At 41.5% G+C, this 24,453-nt stretch overlaps 1 protein-coding gene across 2 annotated transcripts; it reads right to left on the reverse strand.

Annotated features, from left to right (window-relative positions):
* Nucleotides 1–620: 620 nt before the first annotated feature.
* Nucleotides 621–24,105, reverse strand: LOC104944213 (RNA-binding protein Nova-1-like). Of its 2 annotated transcripts, none has more exons than XM_010769715.1 (4): nucleotides 23,595–24,105; nucleotides 16,115–16,258; nucleotides 8,822–8,988; nucleotides 621–8,480 (listed from the first exon to the last, which is right to left on the reverse strand). In XM_010769715.1, exons 1-4 carry the CDS (start codon nucleotides 23,764–23,766, stop codon nucleotides 7,461–7,463), a joined length of 1,503 nt encoding a protein of 500 aa, XP_010768017.1. In that variant the 5' UTR covers nucleotides 23,767–24,105; the 3' UTR covers nucleotides 621–7,460. The 2 variants fall into 2 exon arrangements, with proteins under 2 accessions (XP_010768017.1, XP_010768018.1); XM_010769716.1 differs by lacking the exon at nucleotides 23,595–24,105 and adding an exon at nucleotides 18,772–19,118.
* Between the last annotated feature and the right edge of the window lie 348 nt (nucleotides 24,106–24,453).

Genomic DNA, 24,453 nt, shown 5'->3' on the forward strand with positions numbered 1-24,453 from the left:
CACCCTCTGTCTGAAACCAGAGCCCAGTCTGCTCTGATTGCTTAGCTGGCTGGCTCTGTTGTGATTGGTCAACCGCTCAGAGATGTCCCGCTCCTTAGCCTATCACGTACAATGTGTTAGAGAGCAAGCCAACAGACGAGCGAGTGTTACATAGTGATATCACTGTGTCGTGGAAGTAAACAAAGGAGTCCAATGGAGGAGTTTCAGGTGGGAATGGAGGGGGGAGTGTGTGGGAGAGAAACTTCCTCTGGTGGGAATTGTAGCCTTTGCAGACCATTTACATGCACACATACCTATTTAACACAGTAGGGAAGGGAAAACCCCAAAAGGGATAATAGGGCCTATTTAAGTAAATGAATGAACACCAGGAGTGACATTGCTGCTTCTGCTTTTGACCACAACACTGTTACACCATAATGTGATCCCTTATTATAGGAGCATTGTGTCCTCATATATACAGTATAACCCTTGTTCACATTTAACATGTGCTCAGGTTCAGCACAGCGGGGATCGATCTATTCATAGAGCGAGATAGCTGCAATTATGAAAACACTCAACCTTTCACTCAAGTGAGACAGCGTAGCGGGACCAGGTGGAGAAAAAAAGGAACAGAAGACAAGTGATGTTAAAATGAACATTTATAATGACTCTTTGTTGCCGTCGCAAAAATAATCTTTAAAAAACAATTCAATTATTAACACTGAAATGCTGACTTCACTGGTAGTCCACGAGTCATAAAACACAACTCACTGAATTTATTTTACAAACACAGTACTACAGTTACATTAAATAGTCATTACCGTTAAATCTATTAATGAATAATGTTCAAATAAACTAATAATAAAAACAATGACTTTTAAAACCCTCTCATTTCCTCACCATAGTAGCTGTTGTCTTTTTTTTTTTTTTTTACCAACAGTGTATCATTTAGAAAATATACTGCTTCTGAGATGTTCATCTGACAAAAGCAGAAAACAGACTGGCAGCATAACAATAATGGCACATGAGCTCAAACGTTGTACACTCAGTGTTTCTCAAGGGGAGTGGAAATGGGACGTAACCATTTCAGTGATCTAACATTTAGTTATGTAGGCTGGCTGCCTTTTGGCTCAGTATGGAAATATTTGGCACTCTTGCTGACAAATATTTGCCGTCAAAAGCCTTCACACTTTTGCTAAATGGCACAAGACATTCTCCTCTTATTTCTGAATATATTTAGAGGACTTTTTCATTTTAAAAGACATATAAATGCTGTCCTAGAAAGCCCTTTAGGTAGTTAATACTGCAGACTTTCACAGACTCTCCTCGTAACAAACTAAAGACAGAACTGTTGTCATTTATATCACAGAGAAATGTACCCAATCAACAAAACATCACTTCTCTTAGGTTGGAATATTTGAGCTTATGCTGTCAGTCCATTTTTTTTTCTGAGATGGATAGAACAGAGGTTAAACGAAGTAAACCTGGAAAGAAACTGACATGATAATGATTGCAAGGTACTGGCATGCTTTTCTTCAGTTTACACTCAAGCAAGCGTTCAACCCCTGCAGTATCATCCAGAAAACAAAGAACAGTCTCGTGGTGTAAGATATCCAACAAATACATGAGTTCTTGGGGATGGAGAAGGTCAACTAAGTTCATGGGAGGTTCAGAGGGTCAAAGACAAAAATGGCCTCATGTCAGGTTGGCAAAGAATCCCGTATTTTCTCAGACGAAAGAGCTCAGAAATATCCGTTTAAAGGGCGGACAAAGTAGCAGGTGCTCAGTGTGATGGAACAGAGATGGTGAGGCTGAGCGAGGGACACTCAGGGAGGACAGGTTTTAAGAGAGGAGTAAGCAGTCTGTAGTTTAAAACCAGTCCTAGCCTTCTTGTGAAAGGGCTCTGTGGGCGGATGAATGTCCTGGACACATTTGGAGTGAAAATAAAAATAAACATATAACAACTTTTGGAATGATACTGCAATTCGTTTGGCATTCAGATGGGAAGTAGAAATGTAAGGGGGGTTTGACACAAAAATGAGAGAAATTAACATGGCCTTTACCACTCAAAGTCGGACAAAACACTGAAACCTTGTCTTTAATTAAATGTATTATGTCAACAAATTTCACATAACTGTATTAGGTTAGTTGAAAGCAATACTATTAAGTTTAAGTAGGTTCAAGTTAATATTATTGCTTTTCAACGTTTCAGTTTTTCAGTGTCGGCTTCCTCTGTGATTATCTTTATCGGGAGGTGGTAGAGGCTTTTTTATTTCGATGGTGCCGATTATGTCTCTCAGATCTGACTGTTACATCAGCCTCAGTACCTTCAGCCCATTGATTCAATCCCAATTTTCTGGAGAAATTAAAGCCATTTTATAATTTGTTATTAAAAGCAAAAATGGATGCAAAAAGACAAAGTGTACAGATCCCTCCTGGTTTAACATGTTAGTGTAAAACAAAGCCCTCAGTAAGCTGTGCTGAAGGGAATGTGAAGGAGAAGCCTTCGAGTGAGCAACAGGTGCTACTTTTCTATTTTGTCTGAGACTCCAGCCCTTTCCATCATTCATGAGACCCAACACGATCAGGAATAAATAAACAAAAGTAACATCAGAGCAACAACAAATGACAAAACAAATTGAAAACTGTTGAACGTCAACATGGTTTGCTTCATTTCACATGACCCACTGATCAGTAAAGTGCATTTATGCAACACCAAACAAACAAGATAATGTTGACAGCGAATCGGAAGTTGCGTTCAAACAAATCTGGTTCATGACTGGCCGTGTGAGGCCTACCTGACTATAGCTGAAATCTGTTTTTGACATAGATATTAACTCTACATGTATTTGACATTCCTGCCCTGAATTTACATTCCCAAGACGGATGACATTCGACAGAAATAAGAAAAAGAGTAAATGTGTACATTCATAGATTAGATCTGGGCTTTCAAGCTGTGGCATAAAAAACATTATCGGTCAGGTTATATGAGGTTCAACCTGTTAGTAGAAATAAATGCATGTCTGATATCTTGAAAAAGCAAAACACAAGGAGCCAATGCACTGAATAACATTTTCACGTTTGCTTGTTTCACATATTTAATACTCCTCACTGTTCCTAAAAATCTAAATATCTTCTCTGATGATATTTAGAGACATGATAGATGATGATCTGAGATGTGTGTGCGTCTTTTTTTTTTCCGGGCCAACATGACAATAATGAGATCCCTCCCAACTCACAACACAAAAACAACTTGTTTAACATGAGGTGAGTAAACTTAAGTGCTTTACATTTGACTGCATGCAGCGTTATGTCTTTGAATGTTGCGAGACACCTCGCAAATTTTTGTAATTTTTTTCCTCCATAATTTACTTTGATACCATGCAATAGAAGACGTGCAAAAAGATAACACCTAATTTCACAAACACATTTTTGATTGTTAATGGTATGTTATGAATGCTTATAACATGTTATGCTTAGTCCATGCTGGCCTATAGAGATATTTGTGAGACAGCAGTACTTAAGCCACAGGTCAAACGAACACACAAGGGATGCATGGAGTGTAAAACAACATGGATCCATAAAAATCACAATCTTTAACTCTTACTCTATGTACCTATGGGATAAAACAATGCACAAAAAAGTTATTGTCCTTTGTTTTCTTAAGTAATGTATTTGATTATCTTTTCTTAACTTAAAAGACAGTGTTTGATTGGCACTTGATCAGCACTTCTAAACAAGTTATTGATATCTAACATCTGATCGCACATCTACAATTTCAGAAGCTGCGGAGGTCTAGTTTGGCACAGGTTGTACTATGAAGTCTATTATTACTTTTACTATCTTACCAATACTGTATAGTATTTTATACACCTCGTTTTATGCTCTTGCCTTTGAGAGCATGTTTCTAATCAACAGACCAGACATCTTTTCAACTAAAATATTTTGTATAGTTTACTTATCAAATAGCAGCATTTTCATAACTTACAAAAAGTACATGTAAACCTATTCATTCAAAATCTTAGTAATTTCAAAGGTTCATACAACAGACATAAAACACAAAACAGGACAACATGCTACTATATTGCTTCCAATATTCTTTACATTTTCTTACTGTCAAACTAAATCATCAATGACAGAAATATGGACACCACCGGCTGATGATGAGTCATCATAATGCACAAACAAATCGCAAAGCTAATCTTAATCAGGCTTAGTTGGCACTCTCATCATCCACACAAATATAACATAGTTCACATTGTATCGACAACGCTGGACTGCATTTGGACTACAAACTAGAATAGCTACAATAAAGTACATATAGATCATATGACATGACATATTGTATTCCACAGAAATGAATTCTAGTCATTTTCAGATAAGAGGATATGCATAAAGGATGTCGTTGTTTCGGCTTGAGGTCACAAACAAGTTCCCACCTTACTCTCACTATCTTATGCATTCTGTCCTTTCTACACTTTGTTTAGAGGCTGAAACTTGAGCTAAATTTGTTCAGCTGACATATGAAGATCTATTTTGCCTCCTTTTGGAAGAAAAACAGCTCTTTCTCTTCCCCTAGAAGGCCAAAGTTCACAGTCTAAATCCTACTTGTTTTTCTTATAGAGGGAATTTGATACTTTGAGCTAACGTTGCTGGTTGGTCTTGTGGGTGTCACAGTTTTGGAGGCAGGTGTTTTCTGTGCATTTAAGCCTTGTGAACTCTACGGCCTGGGATAATATTTTCATACCCTTTTGACCTATAGTGCATAACTCCCACCACCAGCACACCACCCATGAGAAGACAAGACAGGAGGAAGGAGAAAGAGGGGGAGAGCACAGAGCAGGAAGAAGCACAGACAGGGATTAGGACACAGGAGGGATCTCAGAACGGTGAGAAACAGCAACATGCAGGGGAATAAAATGCTGAGAGGAAGAGGAAAGTTTATGAAGGGCAGAGAGAAAATTGTATTTGGCACAATGTAATGATCCGAGAGCTTTAAAAGGAGAACTCTCTGCAGTCAAGCAGTCCAGTTGCATTGATAAAACATTCCCTTGTTTTGTGCTTGTATCTTATTATATGCTAAAAACTTGGGCAGGAAAAGGTTATAGTATGCTATGATTTTAATAGTGGCCAGATTGTAGTTATGGATGACTGTGAAGCCTTCCGGACACGAAGTGAAAGGAGAGATTTCAGATAGGAAGAAAGGCTCACTGCTGCAATGCTTAGACACGAGGAGTTGTTTTTAAATCCATTTATCATGGACCATGAACGATGAAAAGAGAAGAGGCAATTTGTTAAAGTTTCTTATAAACGGGAGAGGTTCTGATTTTTTTGGACACTACTCAGCACCAACCCTCACAGCCGTTCATTCAGGAAGCTGATCATAGAGCTCGGGTTGATAGGGACAATTGAAAATATGTTTCAAAGGAGGGAAGTGGACGTAATAGGACTGGAGAATGCAGGAAAGTGTGGTGGGAATAATTTATGGTTCACTGATCAGAAAACGTCTGCTAATTTAAGTGCAGTGCATTGGTACTGGTAAACAGAAACATCACAAGACGCTGGAGTATAAATGCTCTTGTGGATATTTATCCCTTCTGTCAGTATTGGTAGGTCTTGTTTATGTGACATATATGTGCACATTAAAATATACTCACATCCCAGCAGGGACAGACATGCTTTACATTGTGTTCTTAATGTCTCACAGTGCAGTCTTCAGAGACCCAGTGTACTCAGGATGAACAGCACGGATAGCAGCACAGAAGGAAGCCAAGGTAATCTTCGAGTGCTTAACAATGCTCTAGACAATTAGCCTCCCTGCATTAGACAAACAATTGCCCATAAAAGACAACGATGCCAAAACATTTCTCGATGTTTTATTACGCTCTCCACCCGCAGTTAGTGAGTGTTAACGTGTTTTGGGAACGACAACAGGCTGTCTGGATGAACTGAAGTATCTCTTTTTGTCTTGATGTTAATTGGAAAGGATGGCTCACAGAAAAAAATGAGTCCAACCCTTCTTTTCAAGTGTCATTCTACTTCCCTTTCATTGATGTATGTGTCTTATGACTATTTGGTACCCTTAATGTAAAGGCAATATTTTCTTTGTTCACAGATATTGGTTCATACAGCTTTTCTTATCAAAATGCTTTTGTAGTGCTTTGTTCCCTTTGTTGACTGAACTGGTTAGACACTGCATTAAGGTAGCTTTAAGTTAATTCTGGGACGAAACAAGTGTATGACTAAGGCAAACATATTGTCAGGTTAATTGGCCAATTTCTTGAAAAAACCTGCATTGGGAGCAAGGATGGACTTTAAATATTAAGACTGGAATGCTTTTCATCATGAAAGGCTGAAATCAATACTTTTTCATTAAGTGAGAGGCTGGGTCAGATCCAATGGGCTACTAATGGCTGGACGACACATCAGTTGTTCAAATTAAAAGAATAGTCGCCAGAGAGATTCTGATTTCATGGTAAAGGAGATATAAACCTAATCCTATAGCACCAACAAAGGGTTAAACGACATATTTACGTGTTTGTAGCTGTGACTGAATATGCAAATATGTTTCTGGGAGCATTAGTGTGTTGTGTAAAATATATTCATACATTCTGTGTCTCCTCTATCCTCTCACATTGATTATTAAACCCCTGAACTATACTTGCAGACAACAACAGTGAAGTTCAGTCTGGGTTCGAGTTATACATTTCTTCACTGCAACACAATATTTGATCCCTGTAAATAAAAAATAGCAATAGGCTTATATTGTTTTTACATTCAGATCAACCTGCATTCACAGGTTTAAATAATCTATTTGTGTTTGAATGAGACCATGTCAATAAATAAAGGATGAAAGTATAAAATACCCAAATTTAGAAAGTTCAATTATGATATGAGCCAGAATTCAACAAATGTCAACATTTTAAAGAAATTATTCTTAGATTGCTTCCCGTAGACTGAGATGACCTCAGGTGCTTGTCATAAAACCTCTACCCTGTTAACAATGCCTTCTGCATTGTATACAAAGAGCAAGGTTTGTAAAACAGCTCTATCAGCTGACTGGAACTTCATCTGACTTGCTCAACTCGCCGGGAGCTGAGGTTTGCAACTGAAATAAAACCAACAAAACCCAAACAAGAAAAGGAAACAGCTATGAGGTTTTGGAGGGGGGTGAAACCCTGCGGCCTCACCCTTGAATCTGCAGCTTGGCAGTGGACCAGTTCAGCTTACGTTGATCACCATCGTCAAAAGGACTCGACACAAACTTTTAAAAAACATCAGGACATCAGTCCTAAAAACACATTCACATATCACACACACTTATCTTGGTTGTCTCCCCCACCTCCTCCTTTGTGATTCTTTCATTTGATTCTGAAATATTGAACAGATATTTGGACGCTTCTTTTTCTATTCATCGTGACTCTCTCAATTCCCTTCTATCTCTGTCTTCATCCTTTCCTTCTTTCCTCTTCCTTTAACTTTTAGCCCACCTTTTGTGGGTTGGTAGCGCGCACGCCTTGCTCGTAAGTGATCCGCTGGCTGATCAGATACTGCGCTGCTTGCGTAGCGGCTGGCGACCCTGTTATGGTAACTTTACGGTTCCGAGTACCAGGAATGAACTCTCCCTTTTTGGAGATCTGGATGCGGGCTCCTGTTAGCTCCTGGTATTCTACCAGCGTTTTCCCTCCTTTCCCCAAAATGGCACCAACCAGATTCTCGGGCACAGCAATCTCAACCACGTCCTTGGCCCCATCCCCCAGCTTCTCTGCTGCCAATAGAGAGGAGGCCATCAGTGGGGATGAAGCATTTAGGTAACCATTGGAAGCCCCTGTAGCAGCTGCTAGAGAACCCAGGGAGAATCCCCCGAGGCCCACACCCGGGTGGCCCACACCACCGGACACATCACTAGCGTAGGAGGCTAGCAGGTTAGCTGCAGCAGCAGCAGCCGGGTTGGCGCTAGCTGCGACTGCAGCGAGGACCCCAGAGGCAGCTGCAGGGTTGAGGCCCAGGCCGAGGGTGTTGGTGTTGTAGCCGTAGCTGGCCAGCGTGTTGAGGGCTGAGGTGATGGCCAGCAGATCGTTGCCAGAGAAGGTGGACATGGTGGCGGGGAAGGCACCCATTCCTGTCAGGCCGGCCTGGCCCAGAAGGCTGGAGGCGGTAGCAGCGGCTGCGGCCGCATTGGGCATCACCTCGGCTGTGTTGGCGTAGGGGGAGCCGGTGGGGTTGGAGTTGGCCACGGGGCCCGAGACATTGGAATAGCTGATGTTGAGGCAGCTGCTGCTTTGAGGGTCCTCCTGGATCTTCTGTACTATGATCTCTACTGCCTTGCGGTTCTGTTCAGGTTCCCCACTGATGGTTACCACCCGCTCCTGCAGGTTGATGCCCTCTGGCTTCTGGGAGAGCTGCACCCAAGCCCCTGACTGCTCCATCACGGCTTTCACTGTGGCTCCACCCTTGCCAATGATCAGCCCAGCTGTGCTATTGGGCACAATCAATTTTGCCTGTAGAGAGAAAGAAAGATTAAAGTAGCAATAAAAGGTAACAAGGTAAAATTTTTTTAACATAAGTGGTTGTCAGAAAGAGGGATGTCTTTCACTGAGTCAGAGTACTATCCCAGCCCTAGCTTTACTCAGCTATTTGTTAATCCCCGGGGTGTAGGCTGCAGCTGCCACATGGCCTATGAAAGGCTGTAGGTAAAAATAACCACATACTCTCACATTTTCCTGACCCTACCAGACTGTGGGTCATTGCACAGAGAAAAATAAGACTGGGGACCTATAAACAAAGTGTCTCGGAAGTGCCAACGCATCTTCGTGACCTTATTGACCGTGCAGTATCTCACCTGTTTGACGCGGTCAGGGTTGACGGTGGTCTGTGGCTGCAGTATGCTGACTGGTTCAGGTTTTTGAGCGCTCTGGGGCATCTCGCGGACTTTCTCCGCAATGAAGTTATGGACGCCATTGAGGGCTTCGACTGTACCCTGTATCAGACAGACACGTTCTGTTGTGCCTATGATGAGAGAGTAGAAAGAGGACAAACACAAGTGATTAGTTACTGTAATGTTCTCTGTACTGGGCGAGTAGGTTTGAGGGATCTGCTAGGGGTTGGACTAAAAACTACATTTATATTACGATGCGCTGGTATTGAAAAATGCACCTTGACATTTTACAAAGAGACCCAATTACTGAGCTATTCCTCGCCTCCATTCAAACGATCAACAGAAAACAGCTGAAGTAATCGTGCTTGGTTAGCAACTCACTGGGAGGTACAAGGATTCCACTTCAATGATGTAACTCTTTCAGGGCTGTAACACTGAGACCAGCTTTGCCTTGCAGCTCTAATGGACTGAACACAAGCCCATTCCCCCCCCCCAGGCTTCTTTCTACACCCACACTGACAACCCAACCAGCATTCCATTGCCATGGTAAAGGGGCAGAGCCGTGGAAACAGGTGATGCAACAGCGAGTCCTTTATACTTGCTTTCACCGTTTTAAAAACATTCTTCCTTTTGTATAAACCTTCCCGTCTTGCTCCCCTGAACATTTTTATCTTTTTGGGTTGAAAAGAAATGGAAACATCACTGGATCTTTTTTAGATGACTTAACAGATGGCATACATCTGAATAAGGCAAACAATAATTGAGTAAATGTAATATTAGCCATTTGAGTAAAGAGGTGCTGCTCATTATTGGTATTTCAACTTCTTGTCAAAAGACTTGACACAAACCTCCAGATCTGCCCGAAAGAAAAATGTTTAGAACCAAAGAAATGCCAAAATAAGAATCCAGGGAAATCAGCAGAAGAGAGACCAGGTGTTCTTTTTGCCATAGACATGTACTGTATAATGGATGTTAGTCAATGAGTCAGGTTAAGCATCTCAGGAAAATAAGTAGGAATCTCTAATTGGAAAAAATTGAGAAAAGGGCACTTGACCTGCAGTCGACCTTATTTCTTGTTTCCTGGTTAAGTTCTCGATAATAAACATAAAGGGCTACATAGAACATTCATATACAACTACTGGAGGTAAAGTCCCTGCAAAATGTACCCTGGTTCCAACTGTCATTTATATACAAAAAAAAAGAAAAAGCAGGCTATATAGTAAACCTCTTAGAGGTTTGGACATTCTATATACTTAATTCACTAGGTCCTTCCATTGTGACTTGATTAAGTTATTATCTTTTATCCATTTCCTTGTTTTATGATTGCTATTCTTATCTCTGGAAAAAAAATGTTTTGCAATTGCCTGTAATTGGTGTTTTCCCAAGTAATAGGTTAGTGGGTTCTTGTTTAGAGAAATGCCAAATATATTTGACATTTCTCTTATAACTGTTTCCCAGAAGTCACACAAAACATTACAGGACCAAAGTATATGCGTATGGTTGGCCTTCTGCTCACTGCATTCTCTCCAGCATTTTGAAGGGAGATTTGATTTCTATTTACTGTGAATTTGGGGGGTCTTGAAGTAACACATTAAAATCTTCCATGTGGATTCTTTCCAGTTTGAGTTGGTTGTGTTATTGATGTTTTTGCACATTTGTTCCCAATCTGCCATTGGTATATTGCAGGATAGTTAATTTCCCCATGCATTCTTTACATTGATAATACTGTGTTCATCATGATGGTTAAATAGTAATATTGTAACCATCTTAGTTAGAAATTCTGTTTCCATTCCAGAGTCATACATTTTAAGCATATTTTTTATCAGTGGGTTGATTTCTTGAAAACATTTCTTTTTTTAAGTCAGAAAGATAACTTCTCACTTGGAAGGACTTCCGGGTGAAGGGGCTTGGAGGACTAGACACGAGACAAACAGAAGTCCGCGAGTACAGGCACTTCACTCCTCTGTGAATGTTTATTTTGAGACAACAAGATAAACTTCCTATTGTTTCTTTTAATGGTGGAGGAAATGAATTATTGTGTGTATGAAATGGTTTCCTGGATAAAAACAACCGGTATTTAAAAAAAGAGGAGGTCGCTTACTAATATTTGTGCAAAACCTTATCGCACTGGAGTAGAAGATAAAAAAGAAAAATGTGGCTGATATGCAGATATTATACTTCAGGCTTAGATATTGGAATGTACTTAGACTGAGCAATATCTTTGCTCACCCTTTACCAATACAACCAATTAAAAACTAGGCCATCTTGAGTGATGCAACACGTCCTTAGAAGACTGCCTAGCAATTATTGCTTTTTATTCACTTTTCGAGAACCAACAGTATAGCGTAAGGATGTACCTCTACTTCACTCGGTGCAGCAACATCTTTGGAAGTAAAATGGTCTTCAAGCAGTGTCAGGGCTGCTTCCAGGTCAAGTGATCTTAAAGCAGGGACCATGATTTATGACTTTTGTCTCAGATGAGACACCATTAAGTTGGTATTTAACTACGTGAATGTTTCATTTTTATTCTCCACTCTTTTCACTTCCTAAATTGCTTGCATCAGCAACTGCCTGCTGTCTCTCCTTGAAGGTGACGTATTTCATAATAAAAGCTTTGAATTGCAGTATGAGTTGGCTCGTCCTCATGTTAGCAGAAGGGGGGGGGGCGGGTGTTAGTGCCCCTGAGAACACACACCTCAGCCTTCAGCTTTCCCCATGACACCAATAACTCTAATCTTGGTTCTGAATTAGGAACGTTTGAATAATCCTGTCCTACTTGAGCTTCTTTATGATTCTGCGGAACAGACCATTATTTATTATATAATTAGACTGTTAGCATGTCACACATAAATTATCAAACCTAATTAGTGTCATCACATCAGCAGAAGTGTAAAGTATTTACTCAAATTAAGCTGTGATGTTTCTGTTGGAAATTCCAGTGTTAAATCAAATTACCCAGTTAAAACACTGTGTGCTCAGCACTTTTTGTACAATGGAGCTCAATAACAGAAAGGAAGACGATATGCAGGATTTGATAAACACAATACTTGTTAGTAGGGTCTGTTTATAGTTGGTTTGGGTCTTTTCATGGAATTTGTCGATTATAAGAAAAATAGGAGAAAAGCACCAGACTACACCTTTACGAAATATTTAGTCACTACAGTATACTATTCAGTTTGGCAAGTATGTATTAAAAATAAATATCAGAAATACAAATCAACAAAACAACAAATACACCAAATGGTAGAGAGGCTAACCCCCTAACCCTAACACACGAAAGTGAACTGTAAAACACATAGTGGTCGCATGACTATTAAAACCAATTTCATATGCACGGTAAATATTCACTTGCTAGTCATCAGTTACTGTGATGTACAACACCAAAGGAGGAGCTACACAATGTTCCAATTCATGGTTGTTCATGCCGACTGGTGCACGTCTTTTATCACTTCCCGTTTGAAAGAAATTATGAAGCATTATTCAATCTTGTTTACTCACAGCGTCAAAGTAAGTGATAGTGTATAACTGGAAGCATGAGTATTGTATGGAAATGCAACACAGTTCTCAGTAATTAAAAGCAAAGCAGGCATTTTGTTTTGTTGCAAACAACGAGCTATTGAGAACACAAGTTGATTGATTGGCGGTGTACTGCTTGCATTACTCATTACCCAATTGGCATCAGCAAAAGAAGCCTTGGAGAAAATGTCTGGCAACAAAGTGACTCATTAGCGGAGAAGCAGAAACTAGTTCTACCTATTGACTACTCATAACTGTTTCTGCCTAAATTGTTTCTTTTCATTATTAAAACAATTAAATTATGTAAGCGATCATTTCAAGACTATTGGCTGCTTAAAGTGGCTAGCATAGCAATTGCTGAAATTACCCTTTAAATAATAAACACTGTCCCCCAAGCTAGTGGCTACTGGCTAGCTTAGCTGGTAAGTAGTCACTATTAGCAGCTATATTAGCCGTTAGCTTCGAGGAGATGTTCATTACTTTAATGTGTTTTTATGCAATTAAGTTTTGCACCTCGATAAGGTTTGGGTACTTGCAAGAGAAAGAGTAAAAAGTATGGCGATGAGGGTGAGATATCCTGGCTTTTAGTATGGCGTCAAACTCTTAAAACACAAAGTCCTCTATTTCACATAATGCAACTTGGTAGCGTATCTCCCACCTCAGATGTCAGTCAGAAGTGTGTAGTGTGTATCCCTATGCTGAGATAACCACCATATTACATCCTGAATCTTCTCAAGCTGAGCATTTATCTTTTTTTTAGAAGTAAGCTGACCTACATGTGTACAACTTATGGAGTGCCTTTTAAATTAAAATCTTTTAAATCTGGAGTGTAACAACTGTTTCTGGAGGAAGTCGCTCACCAGGGAGAGCTGTTGTTCACTGAAGGCAAAGACATGAATCTGAAGGAAGTTTCCATTAGTTTGAAATCCCTGTGCATGATGTCATCCCAGACAGTAATACTGCTCTATAGGGAGAGGAAGTGTGTACAGTATACAGCGTATGGAGAAACAACTAACTGCTTCTTTTTCAGTAGGTTATTTGTTCCTTTTTGAACAAAATATCTCTATATCTTTAAATCTATGGTGTTTTCCAGTGTTAAGTCACATAGTGTGACTGATATTTTAATAATCATAAAATAGAAAACATAGACCCAGTGTTTCTATGACATCACAACAAACTCATCTGTTCGTGCCTTGCAAAGAAACTCAATACATGTAGTTGGACGGAGGCCAGCTGCAACAAGCAAAGTTTGAGGTTTTGTTCCTAAGTTTGTGTGTGAATGTTAAACTCCCACGGCTCCCTGCTTAAATATGCGGATGTGTGTGAGTAGGTGTGAGTGGGGATGTGTGTTTACTCACTGCACGATACTTAGCGGTGAATGCAAAGTATGCTGCATTTACGGGGGCACGAGTATCCAGCCATGCAACAGTTCAGATTCAACAGTAAAACAAAAAACCAAACCGTTACTGCCCATGTGTTAGGAGGCAGGAATGCAAACACAATTTTAGGAATAGTATGATGTCATCTCTTTTGGCCTGAACTCTCCCAACTACCAGGAACCAAATCAGAGAGAAACATTGAGCGGAAAGAGGAGGAAAGGGGAAACTTGGCGTGTGTTGGAGCAGCTTGACTACAGCTGGTAGAGGGGTCAGGTCCACTGAGAGAGATTGAAACAGGCTATTTCTGGGCCTGCCCCCCTGTCCCCTCGCTCACATACAATCATGTATCATCCACACCGTTCACTATCTCCCCTCATCCATCTCCGTCGGCCACAGCAGGGCCCAGTTGTACAGTCCCCATTGAGACCTTTGAATTCATGGTCTCATGTCTTACTCTGACACATGGGAGATGTGAGGTGGGTGGGAGTTTTACACTGAGCCGTCACAGAGAGGACTGCAGAAGAAAATGGCTGCATCGGTTGCTGTCTGTTGATTTCTCTAGTGTGCGATTGTGTTGTGGTTGGAGTGTGCTCTGGCTGCCGCAGGATGAGAGGTGAGGGCGTGAACTGTGTAATGGCATTAGCGTGCCATATTAGCCCAAACTGCAGCTGATCCAACAATGAAGAAAGGTAAATCATTAGTACACTGCAAAAACTGAAACGTTGAATTTAATTAAATGTATTATGTGAACAGATTTCACATAACTGTATTAGGTTAGTTGAAAGCATAATATTACGTTTAAATTAAAAATATTAGGTTCAACTAAATATTATTGTTTTCAACTAACAACTCAACTAATACAATTATGTGAAATCTGTTGACATAATAAATGTAATTAAAGTGAACGTTTCCGTTTTTTGGGTATAGCTGATGAGTTAGCGAATGATTATCCTAGTCTAGAATTCAGGACAGGTTTTTGTATTACATTGCTGTTAAAAACGTTACCGAGTTGCCCATACTTTATACCGTTTTTTCAAAGCTTTAGCCTCAACTGACTTCACAGGAAGCGACACTCTCCGCTATTGTGCAGTGTACAGTAGAGTTGTTTCATTTGACTTGTGTTGGCCAGAATAACTACCCAATCAGATCGTTGCCAGCACCCTCTCCCTGAACTATTCTCACTCATCACTATAATGAGTAGGGGGATGGGCTGAGCAGGTGGTGGCCTATGAACACAGCCACAACCCAAAGAGAGGAATAAGGATACAGATCACTTCTTTTATTTGTTCCTAGGCTAATGAATTAGCCGTAGCTAAGAGAAACTCCGTGGGAGATAGATGTTCAGGAACATTTTTGGCACCCACATCGCATCATCATTCCTTTGCTTTCCCCAATTGCTCTTTAATTCCTTGCCACAATCCTGTCAGTGTAATATTTCACATGTAACTCACAACAGAACAGGTCAAATTCAAACCATGTTGTAGATTTCCCCTCAAGGTAGTGTATTTTGTGCTCTTAATTATTTCAAAGAGCTGACATTGTAGAGGTCAAAGGGCTCAAGGCCTTTATGAGTCAAAATTGAGTGGTGGAGAACAACCTATCTCTGCATTTGCTTTTAACAGTGCTTTAGGCAAAATAAGCTTTGAACCCTTTTATTAAAAACTAAATCTATTTCTTGTGTTTTCAGTTTGTGCATATTTCAGACATCATGTACTAACCATTTTCCTATCTAAAGAGGTTATAATAGCAAGTTCTAAACATATATAAAGTAAAAAAATAAATACACTACAACACAGGGATTATTAGCTTTCATCAGTTATCACTGGATCTAATAAGCAGCGAGGCGCTCAGCACCTGTTGTTTTCAGCAGGTTGAAGCCTCCTCTGAGGCATGAAGGACAGACACCCAGACTCCTCTACGACTCAGGCATTTCTCTTTGGAGGATAAGATGGTTCAGCTTCGACCTGCGTATGATAGGGGTCACCGGCTGCCTGCGCATCCTTCTCATGTCGCCATTTTTGAGAGAAACTCCCACAATTAAGGCTCTCCATGTCCTATGCGCCACAGAATTTTTGGGGTGAATGTCAAACCCACACAATATTCCGAGAAGAAAAAAAGGAAATACAACGACATGAAACTGGAAAACCCACGAACAAACCCTGCAAGGAAGGGTGCAACCTGCCATCAAAGCAACTTCAAAAAAACTGAAATTTCCTGTGGACTTAAAGGCTGCGTCTGACAGCTGTTCCATCTACATGCAATTTTTGTTTCTCCAGGATCCCTTGCTTATCTCATCCCTAATTCAATAAATCCAACCACTCCTCTCAGAAGCTCTTTATGCCCACCAATTGTTCATTCTTACCTGGGTAGAAGTCTTTGGATTTGGACAGCTTAATAGTGGCACCCGTCTCTTTCTGCAGTTGTACGATGGTCTGGCCACCCTTGCCAATTATAGAGCCGGCTGCATAGCTGGGGATCAGCACCTTCAGGAAGTACTCGCCCTCCTCTGGGGGAAAGAAACATAAAGTGAGAAAGGGTCACATCATCATGTACACACCATGCTTGTGCCCAACCCCCAATGCTCGAACCAGCAAAATATCTCAATTGAGACACAAAGCTTCGACATATAAGGGGAAAGACAATAAAATAATATTGTGTCTATATTCCTCTGGTCAAGAAAAGGCATACGGGAGAAGGGTAAGGTTTGCCTTTTGAGTTTATTTTAGCTTTCAGTGCATTCACATTTTTTTAGAGACTGTGACATGTTCTGTGTCCTGTCCCAGTTTCAGATGATGACCTCCTTTCCAGTTTGCAGAGGTCTAATTTTAACTGTTTTCAAGGAGTTTCAGGAAACATGACTAAATGCAAAGCCAGGTCCAGTGTTACCTATCATTTTTCACACATCTGATTTAAAGGAATGTCGAATTAATAATTAAAATGCCATCCGAATGCAAAAGGTAGATTGTGTATTCTGAGAAAGAAAGTTACACTTAGCCGACTAAACACATGAATTCATTATCCATGCAGTTCATTTACGCAAAGACAGAGTGATCCTTCTTAATTAACAGACAGGAGGAGAACATATGGGAACCAATCCCACAGATTTGTTCAAAGGGTATACTGCCAACATGGTCTAAATCTCCTCCATTTTGGAAGGGGCTGCTGTGGCTTACAGTGGCTTGTAGCAGCCGGTGATTGACAGCCCGTCCGTTTCAAGAATTTACAGGCAAACATGTTTTTTTTGCCCCTTTAAGTTGAGAAACACAAAAATAATCAGCACTAAAGTGGGCCGTCCGGGAAAACCCTAATCATATTGAGATTGGACCCAAATAGATTTAAAGAACCTGCCTATAAATGAGAAGTAACATTATTTATAGGTGTGGAGCGGCTGTGATTCCCCACTGATATCCAAATGTTGTAGTGATGACATCATGGTAAACACTTGGTACAGGTGCATTCTCAGGACTGGTTCAAATTGCCTGCATGCTGATTTCGATGCAATGACGTCATGGTCGATCCTTTTCAGCTGCCTCAAGGGTGACGTCATTTGAAGGGGCAGCGTTGTAAAAAGGCACTGTCCATCTTTATAGGACCGCATTTCTAATATTTTGTTTGTAGTATGATACAGATTTTTCGATTGCAGATGCCGAGGCCACACGCTATGACATCATGACACTGCATCCAGTGTTTTGTGGAGGGTATCGAATGGGGGGGGCTAGACCGGCATGGTGGTAAGAAAGACGGATGGATTGATGTGGACCGCCCTGCACTGAGACCAACCTGTTGCCTCAGTAATGCACTCATTAGATTCAGATTTGAATGAACATGACACTGTGACATCAAGGAATTTCACAGCCTACAAGGGTCTCTTCTCTTTATTGCATTAGTATTCCCCTCATGTTCCATTCAGACACTGGCTTTCTTCCATGCACATCACCCATAATCAATGGCTCTGACAATAATGCAGATATGATTGTTGATGGAATTTCATTTTAATAATTAGTTGTGGAGACTATCCCAAATCCCAGAACATATTATACATAAATGTGCCTGAAAGCACAGACATGAAATGAAAATGGAAATGACTATTGAAAGCTAGTATATACGTCAGGTGGCGTCATTTTCCTGAAAACATCCTAAAAAATAAATAAGAGATAAACCCGGGCATTGACATCACATAACTATCTTTGTTATCTCTGGCTGTTGTCTGATCTTTATATATAATGACATATTGCAGTCAGCTCTCCGCTTTTTTGCTACGAATAACAATAAAATGACCTTGGTGGAAAAATAAAGATCGTGCATGCCTGACACAGTCACATAGGCTTTTGAACCCTCACTCCTGCAACAAGATATCTGATTCCATACACACACAAATAATTTAATTTGATGCTGATTGCAGGATCCAAACATCCAAAGACCTGTTGGTGACAGACAAGACAAAACACAATGCGTAACTTTGCTCTCATCTCCAACCAGAGTAAACCCAGCAGGGAGGAATCCACGAAGATTCCCTCCATCGCCCTCACAGCCACGTTTGCTGTCATTAGTCAATAATTAATTATTTCCTAGTGTCTGAGATCACAGTAACAGGTTTTAATGGCGTCATGTGGTAGAGTAAACATGGCAATCTGTTGCTGCAATCCGCCAGGGGACGGGAGCACTGGGGCACGTTGGGAAACAGAGCCAGTGGGGTGGTAGTTCAAACCCCTGCCTCCATATATACTGGAAGGATGGTTTGGAGGAGAAACGCGCACTCTGAGCCAAATGTGTTTAGTTAAGTCACTCAAGGGGGGTGGGTCAGGAGGAAATGCCTTGTGACCGTCCTCCCTCCTTCTCACTACCCTCCAAGTACCCATTCTGCATTTCAATAGACTAACCTGCCGCTGACAGGCAGCAAGGACGATGGAACAAAAATGAGCAATAATGGACAAATGAGTCGTCGGTCTATGAAATTGCACGTAGTCTAGCATGATGGATAAATTCAACAAGTCGAGACAAAAAGAGTTCGATGCTTACCCATTCTGAGATCTGCTGTTCTCAATTCCTCTGTCAGATCGCCATCAATGCCGGGGCACAATCTCTAAAGGGAATCTGAACATTAGCCTAGGCATAGGTGCAATGGTAGTGTTGAGGAATGCGGCCAGTCGACTTTTTCACCGAGGTCTAATTCATCAGTGGGTGCAGAAAAAGAGATTTCACCGCAGCATCCGAGCCATGCCTGCAGCTGGCCAGAGCCTCAATTGTCTGAGAAAATGCTAATGCAGGCTCTCAGTGTTTTCAGTGAAAGACGGCACGCATTGTTCAAGCCTGCATCGGTTTGAAGGGGGGGGGTCTTCCCTGCCGCATCACCCTTTTCACTGCTCTCATCCATATTCATCGAGTGGCCTGTCCGTCTGCAGCAGCATGCAGGACTGACACCTCGCTCCACCAATGTGTGGCCTCTTCCTCCTAGCACGTCATGTCCCCACCCCCCGATGCCGGTCCCAAAATTTTTAATTTTCTCCTCTACTCCGCCTCTTTTGACGCAGCACTATAAAGTATGGCGGCCCATTCACTCACTTCTTTTAGCGGAAAGTGACAAAGGTGAAGTGGCTTGGGGAGCGGGCTTCAGCGGTGAATGGGGAAACATGTAGATTGACCTTCAGCGGTGGCTGGAGAGGTGTACGGATAACATAAGCAGAAGATGAAGGAGGTGGAGGAGGAGTGATCTGAGACAGCGTGCCTTACGCCACACACCCTTCTTCCCTCCTTTCCCCCACCCCCAATTCCTTAGACGGCCATGTTTGAGAGGGCGGAGGGGCTCATCAACCATTGCAAATGGCAGTGCCGCAGAATTGTGGAGGGGGGTGATGAAGCCAATCACTACGCCTATAAATTTTACGCCGAGAGGTATCTTAAGTGACTGGATGTGTGTAATAACGGCATTGTGCACGGGTGTGTGTCTGTGGACATGGGGGGGGTCCAGCTTCAGTTAATGGCTCTTTCCAGGGAAGCTGCAAAAAGGAACTCCTTTTGTCCCCGGCTTCTGATTAGTTTCATCCTCTAATCAAACACTAACATCGTGGCCCGTTTTGATTTGGATCGCTGGGCTTCCAGAAAATTCTACCAGTGTAATTCACGGAGAGATGCTATAGTTTATAGACACAGCCTCCCTGTATACTGCACTCCCCCTCACGGTCTATCCATCTCTCATTTTCTCTCTGCTTTGCTCTGTCTTCATTTCTATCGCTCTCTCTCTCATTCTCTCTTTCACTGCCACCTGGCAAATTCACAGTCCGCTCACGTCACATCGCTCTGCAAGGGCACCTGTGTCCTTCCCACCGAAAAAAATAAAAAATACAGCTCACATTCCTGTGCCAACCTTTCCATTAGTAACATTATGAGATCACACCTAATCCCTCCGCCACACAACCTTTTGGAAAGCACATGCTTGCCAGCGACATGGGGACAGATTATGGGTAATTAGGAAGAGAAATGAATGAAAGATGTTCATTCTGGGAAGAGAAGGGCAACGCTGATAAAAGAGGAGTCATTTCCCTCATACAGGGTCCACAGCTCCTAATGCACAACGAGGGGCTCAGCTTGGAAAGAGCACAGGCTTTCTTCTCTTTGTTGTAACTGCCAGTCATGTTAATGATCAGTTCGGTAGGAATAACGTGATCAATATCAGACGCGGTCCAGAGGCTGGTGATTACAGGGACGGCTGAGGATAACCACCACTGCTAGACAGGCTGTGGGCTTTGTAATCTTACATGTAGCGCATGTAGATGGGAAGTGGTGCGTGAACACATTGCATAAAGCACAGGGTGACAAGATATGAATGAAGCATTTGTTTTGTGGAGTCTTTACAGATGTGCATTTCATGTGAACATATAAACAGCGAGCCTTTGTTTGCTTGTTTGCCTCAGTGCTATTGTCTAAATTAGCAATATATACTAATCAATAAGACGCGACGATTGGCTGCCATTTTTCCCCTCTGGAAATCTAATTTTGGTGAGCTACTGCATACCTTACACCAGGATTTTCGCAGGTTGCAGTGAGAGACCAAAATAAAAAAATATATAATTCTAAACGATGATGTATGATGAAAAACATCTGCTATTAAAGTCCAATAAAGCTAGAGCCTCTTGAAACTTAACATTAATTTTCAAATGTCCATCCTGTTGCCGTGACATATGACTATAATGCAAAGCTCAGACTCCATTTGCAAATGTCAACCTTAAAACGTTCAAAACACCTTAATGCTTACAAATTAATTGATATCACTGTTGTCCTGGTGATTTGACACAGACAGGATCTTGTTTAGGAGAGCCATCTGGAACACCTTTGACTTTGAGGAAACAAGGCAGCCTATTCAGAGTAACACCATCGCCAGGACACGATGGATTGTGCAGCACCAGAATCTAAAGCTAGTGGGGCTGTGATGCAGAGACGCTTAGAAAGAACATGGAGTCTGGCTGGTAAAATGGGGTACTACCATTATAGAAATGGCAGCAGTTAGATGTGAATGATGTATCTTTAGATTTTCAGATGCAATTTCACACCGTATAGCCACTTCTATAAGCCAGATATTAGATGGCCATTTATGGTGAAGTCCGAGAAGGAACACCATGTGACTTCACTGCCGTGGCTTTAGGGGTGCTAATGGAGGACATGTGGGAGCTGAATCGGCTCTAAAATACTGTCTGGTGGCACAAGAGGTCCTTGCTGAAGTTACATTTCTGAGTGGACAAAATCATGCTGTCTGAAATATCGAATCCAATGGTGGGGTGTCTGGGACACAAAGACAGACAAAGCACATTTCAGTGGCATATGGTGAAGAGACTGCCTGTTCTCTACGGACGTCTCATTAGCATTATATTCTTTATAAGTGGTCCCTATGAGCGGCAGACCATAGCCATCACAAGCTGAAATAAGATGTACGGTAGCTGAAGTCAGCCATCATCCCTATTTGCTGCACTCCCACATGTTACTGATGAGTAATAAATAAAGTGTGCACACTTTGTTTATTCTTTATTGGCTGCCACCATTTCTCCTCCAAACAAAGAATTCAGGATCATTTGGCTAAAACAGCGCTGCAGTATTTCTGTTGCTCTCACTATTATCAGTACTCCCCAATGTTCTGTGATGTGCTTATACCATCACAAATCCTTTATTATCCTTTAATGTATTATTATCTCCTATAACCCTAACTCTAAAAAGGTACGAATTCATAAACATCTGCACAGCCCTCTCTGGTGATTAGTGATAAAGTGGGACAATGGTTAAAGTGGGAGAACAAAGCGTAATCCTTTATCTTACATGTTCTAACTTAACTAAATAAAAACGTATGCTGAAGTATGAAAATGAAACAATATACCTCCTGTAGCTATGTATGTAGCTATACTTCCGGGTGAAATGACAAACTTTATTTAAGATCCCTGCAGTGAAATGCCATGAAAGTAAAAAGTAAAAGTGTTTTGAGGTGATTAAAGTAGGGTTACACAAATAAATCAAATGATTTATAAATATTGTGCATTTATTTGATCAGGCCTACACTTTAATAGTAATTGAACGTGTTTCAGTTTGCTAACAAAAGTGTCCCAGTTAGACAGGTTATGGTTTATGTGTCATCCATCTTGTGTTCAATGTCTCTTTCTTTTTTCTTCCGTACGGCATAGAGATATTACGTTTTTTAGAATACTAGCATAGGGGCTAAGTCATTTGGATCATAGTTCCAAAAAGAAGATGAATTGACAGAAAGTGCCCCGCTTAACTATTATTCAATGTGCATGTTATTATGTCTGAATTGTAATTGTACCATCACAAAAATGTGCTAACATATCAGACAGCCTAAAAGCTGGAAAAGCAAACAGGACTTGCACAAAAAGACAAACAGATGCTGAGATGTATCGCACCTGGACTGTGTATGACAGTAGGATTCCATGGGGTGGTTTTCCTGCTTAGCTCATCTTAAGCATGTACTTAAACGCACACTTAACTCCTGACACTGTTAAGTGCAGGCCTAAAGCAGAACCACTAAAGTCTTCCAGACCACTATCAGTGAATACATGATGCATCTCAAGTGAATACAAGAGCTCTGTTATTTTTTGTCCGCAAATGAACACTTTGCTGTCCAGGATCAAAGAGTTTCCTTTCAGGTTAAATTGTCCAACTTCTATTCACTGTTATTAGGCTATAAGGCATTATGAAGCTAAGTGAGAGACTGATAGGGTACGTTTTCCAAAATTACTCTTGGATCTTGCTTATGGGACACTGCGCTCAGTTCTGATTTATTTAGGTTAAAACATGTAAAGTCAAGATAAGGACTAACTTGCAGGATGTTTGAATTTATATTCAAGATGTCATGGTGTGCCATTGCATATCTTTCATATGCTCTTCCTTTTTCTACTTCTGTTATCTGTCAACAAAGGCCTCCTCTCATTGTGTTGCTCAAAATGGAAAGCTATCTTTAGCCTCAGCTTAAAAAAGAATTAGGGAATCCCTCTTAGAGAACTAACACCATACACACTGATAAAGATAGGCTATTACACAAGGCATCAGCTTTCCACAGATTGAAAGTGTTCATAGTTGTGGACAGAGAGGTGATTGGGTTCAAATCTCAAAGCTGACCTGAGGAGGCCACTCACTCAGTCAGACCCTGCTGGGATCTGCAGCCATAAACACAGCCAAAGTGTTAACTGCACAGGTGCTGCATGGATCTGCTGCATGGAGTTTCTCTGCATGCTCATATTGACGGCAGCTACTTGCACCAGTGCGTGCAAAGGCTTCTACAACAACACCATCTGAGTTGGTGTGGAGGGGACACGGTGCTGCTTCTTGCTCTGTGTGTCTCTTACCTCCTGTGTTGGTGCGCTTGGTGCAGCCGGCCTCCTCCAGCGGAGTCTCCAGCGGTCGCTTGCGGGAGTCCGGGTTATCAGCCTCGGTCTGCTGCAGGCTGTGGAGGTTTGGGTTGGAGTAAATCCCGTTATGGTCCACAGCTGCTCCGACACCACCAGCCATCATCATCATGTTCTCCCCCCGGATCTGTAGATATATATGTGCACACACACGGAGCCTCACCACCACATAGCCTCACAGCGCGCACCGCGGTGTGAACAACAAGTTTTTTTCTGGGATCGAAAATGAAAAAATTGATGAAAATGACAGACAGCAACACCGGGGTCTGGTCTCCTCTTTCCGCTGCAGCGCGTCCCGCACAAAGCTAAATATAAAAATCCCAATGAGTGAAATGTTTAACGCGCACACCGCCGCTCCATGCTGCTCATTGTTGACGCGCAAAAAAAGCCCGCGCTTCAAATAAAGCAGTTTCAGAGGCGATCAGCCGTTAAAACAAGTGCAACAGCTTCACACAGGCTAGGTCTGGAACAGAGCTTTTCTAAGTCATCTGCACGTCATGTTTCAGTGAAGTCCTGTGATAAGTGCAGCTGTTGTTATTGTTGCCTTTGTAGTGCAAGAGGGGAGAAACGGGGGGAGAGCTGCGGAGGAACAGTGCCACTGGCCGGCAGAAACACAGGCCGTGAGATCCGATCTGAAGCTACTGCTCTTCCATTTATCTCTATACAATTATCATTTATATAGTTTACCAACATCTTTATTCAGCATTTATTCTTTTTTTTTATTGATTTTACTTTTTTTCTGACCCTCAAAACAGAACTGATCAGCTGCAGTGAGAACAGCAGTGGAACCTTAGTGATT

The sequence above is a fragment of the Notothenia coriiceps genome, unplaced genomic scaffold, assembly GCF_000735185.1.
Source record: "Notothenia coriiceps isolate Sejong01 unplaced genomic scaffold, NC01 NC01_scaffold00007693, whole genome shotgun sequence".
Taxonomy (NCBI): domain Eukaryota; kingdom Metazoa; phylum Chordata; class Actinopteri; order Perciformes; family Nototheniidae; genus Notothenia; species Notothenia coriiceps.

Excerpts from the sequence above, each read along its gene's own strand:
- LOC104944213 (XM_010769715.1), bottom strand. The coding sequence starts at position 23,766 with ATGATGATGATGGCTGGTGGTGTCGGAGCAGCTGTGGACCATAACGGG. Across the intron at positions 8,989-16,114 it reads ATCCAAAGACTTCTACCCAG|GCACAACAGAACGTGTCTGT; the intron begins GTAAGAATGAAC and ends CTCTCATCATAG. Across the intron at positions 8,481-8,821 it reads ACCCTGACCGCGTCAAACAG|GCAAAATTGATTGTGCCCAA; the intron begins GTGAGATACTGC and ends TTCTCTCTACAG.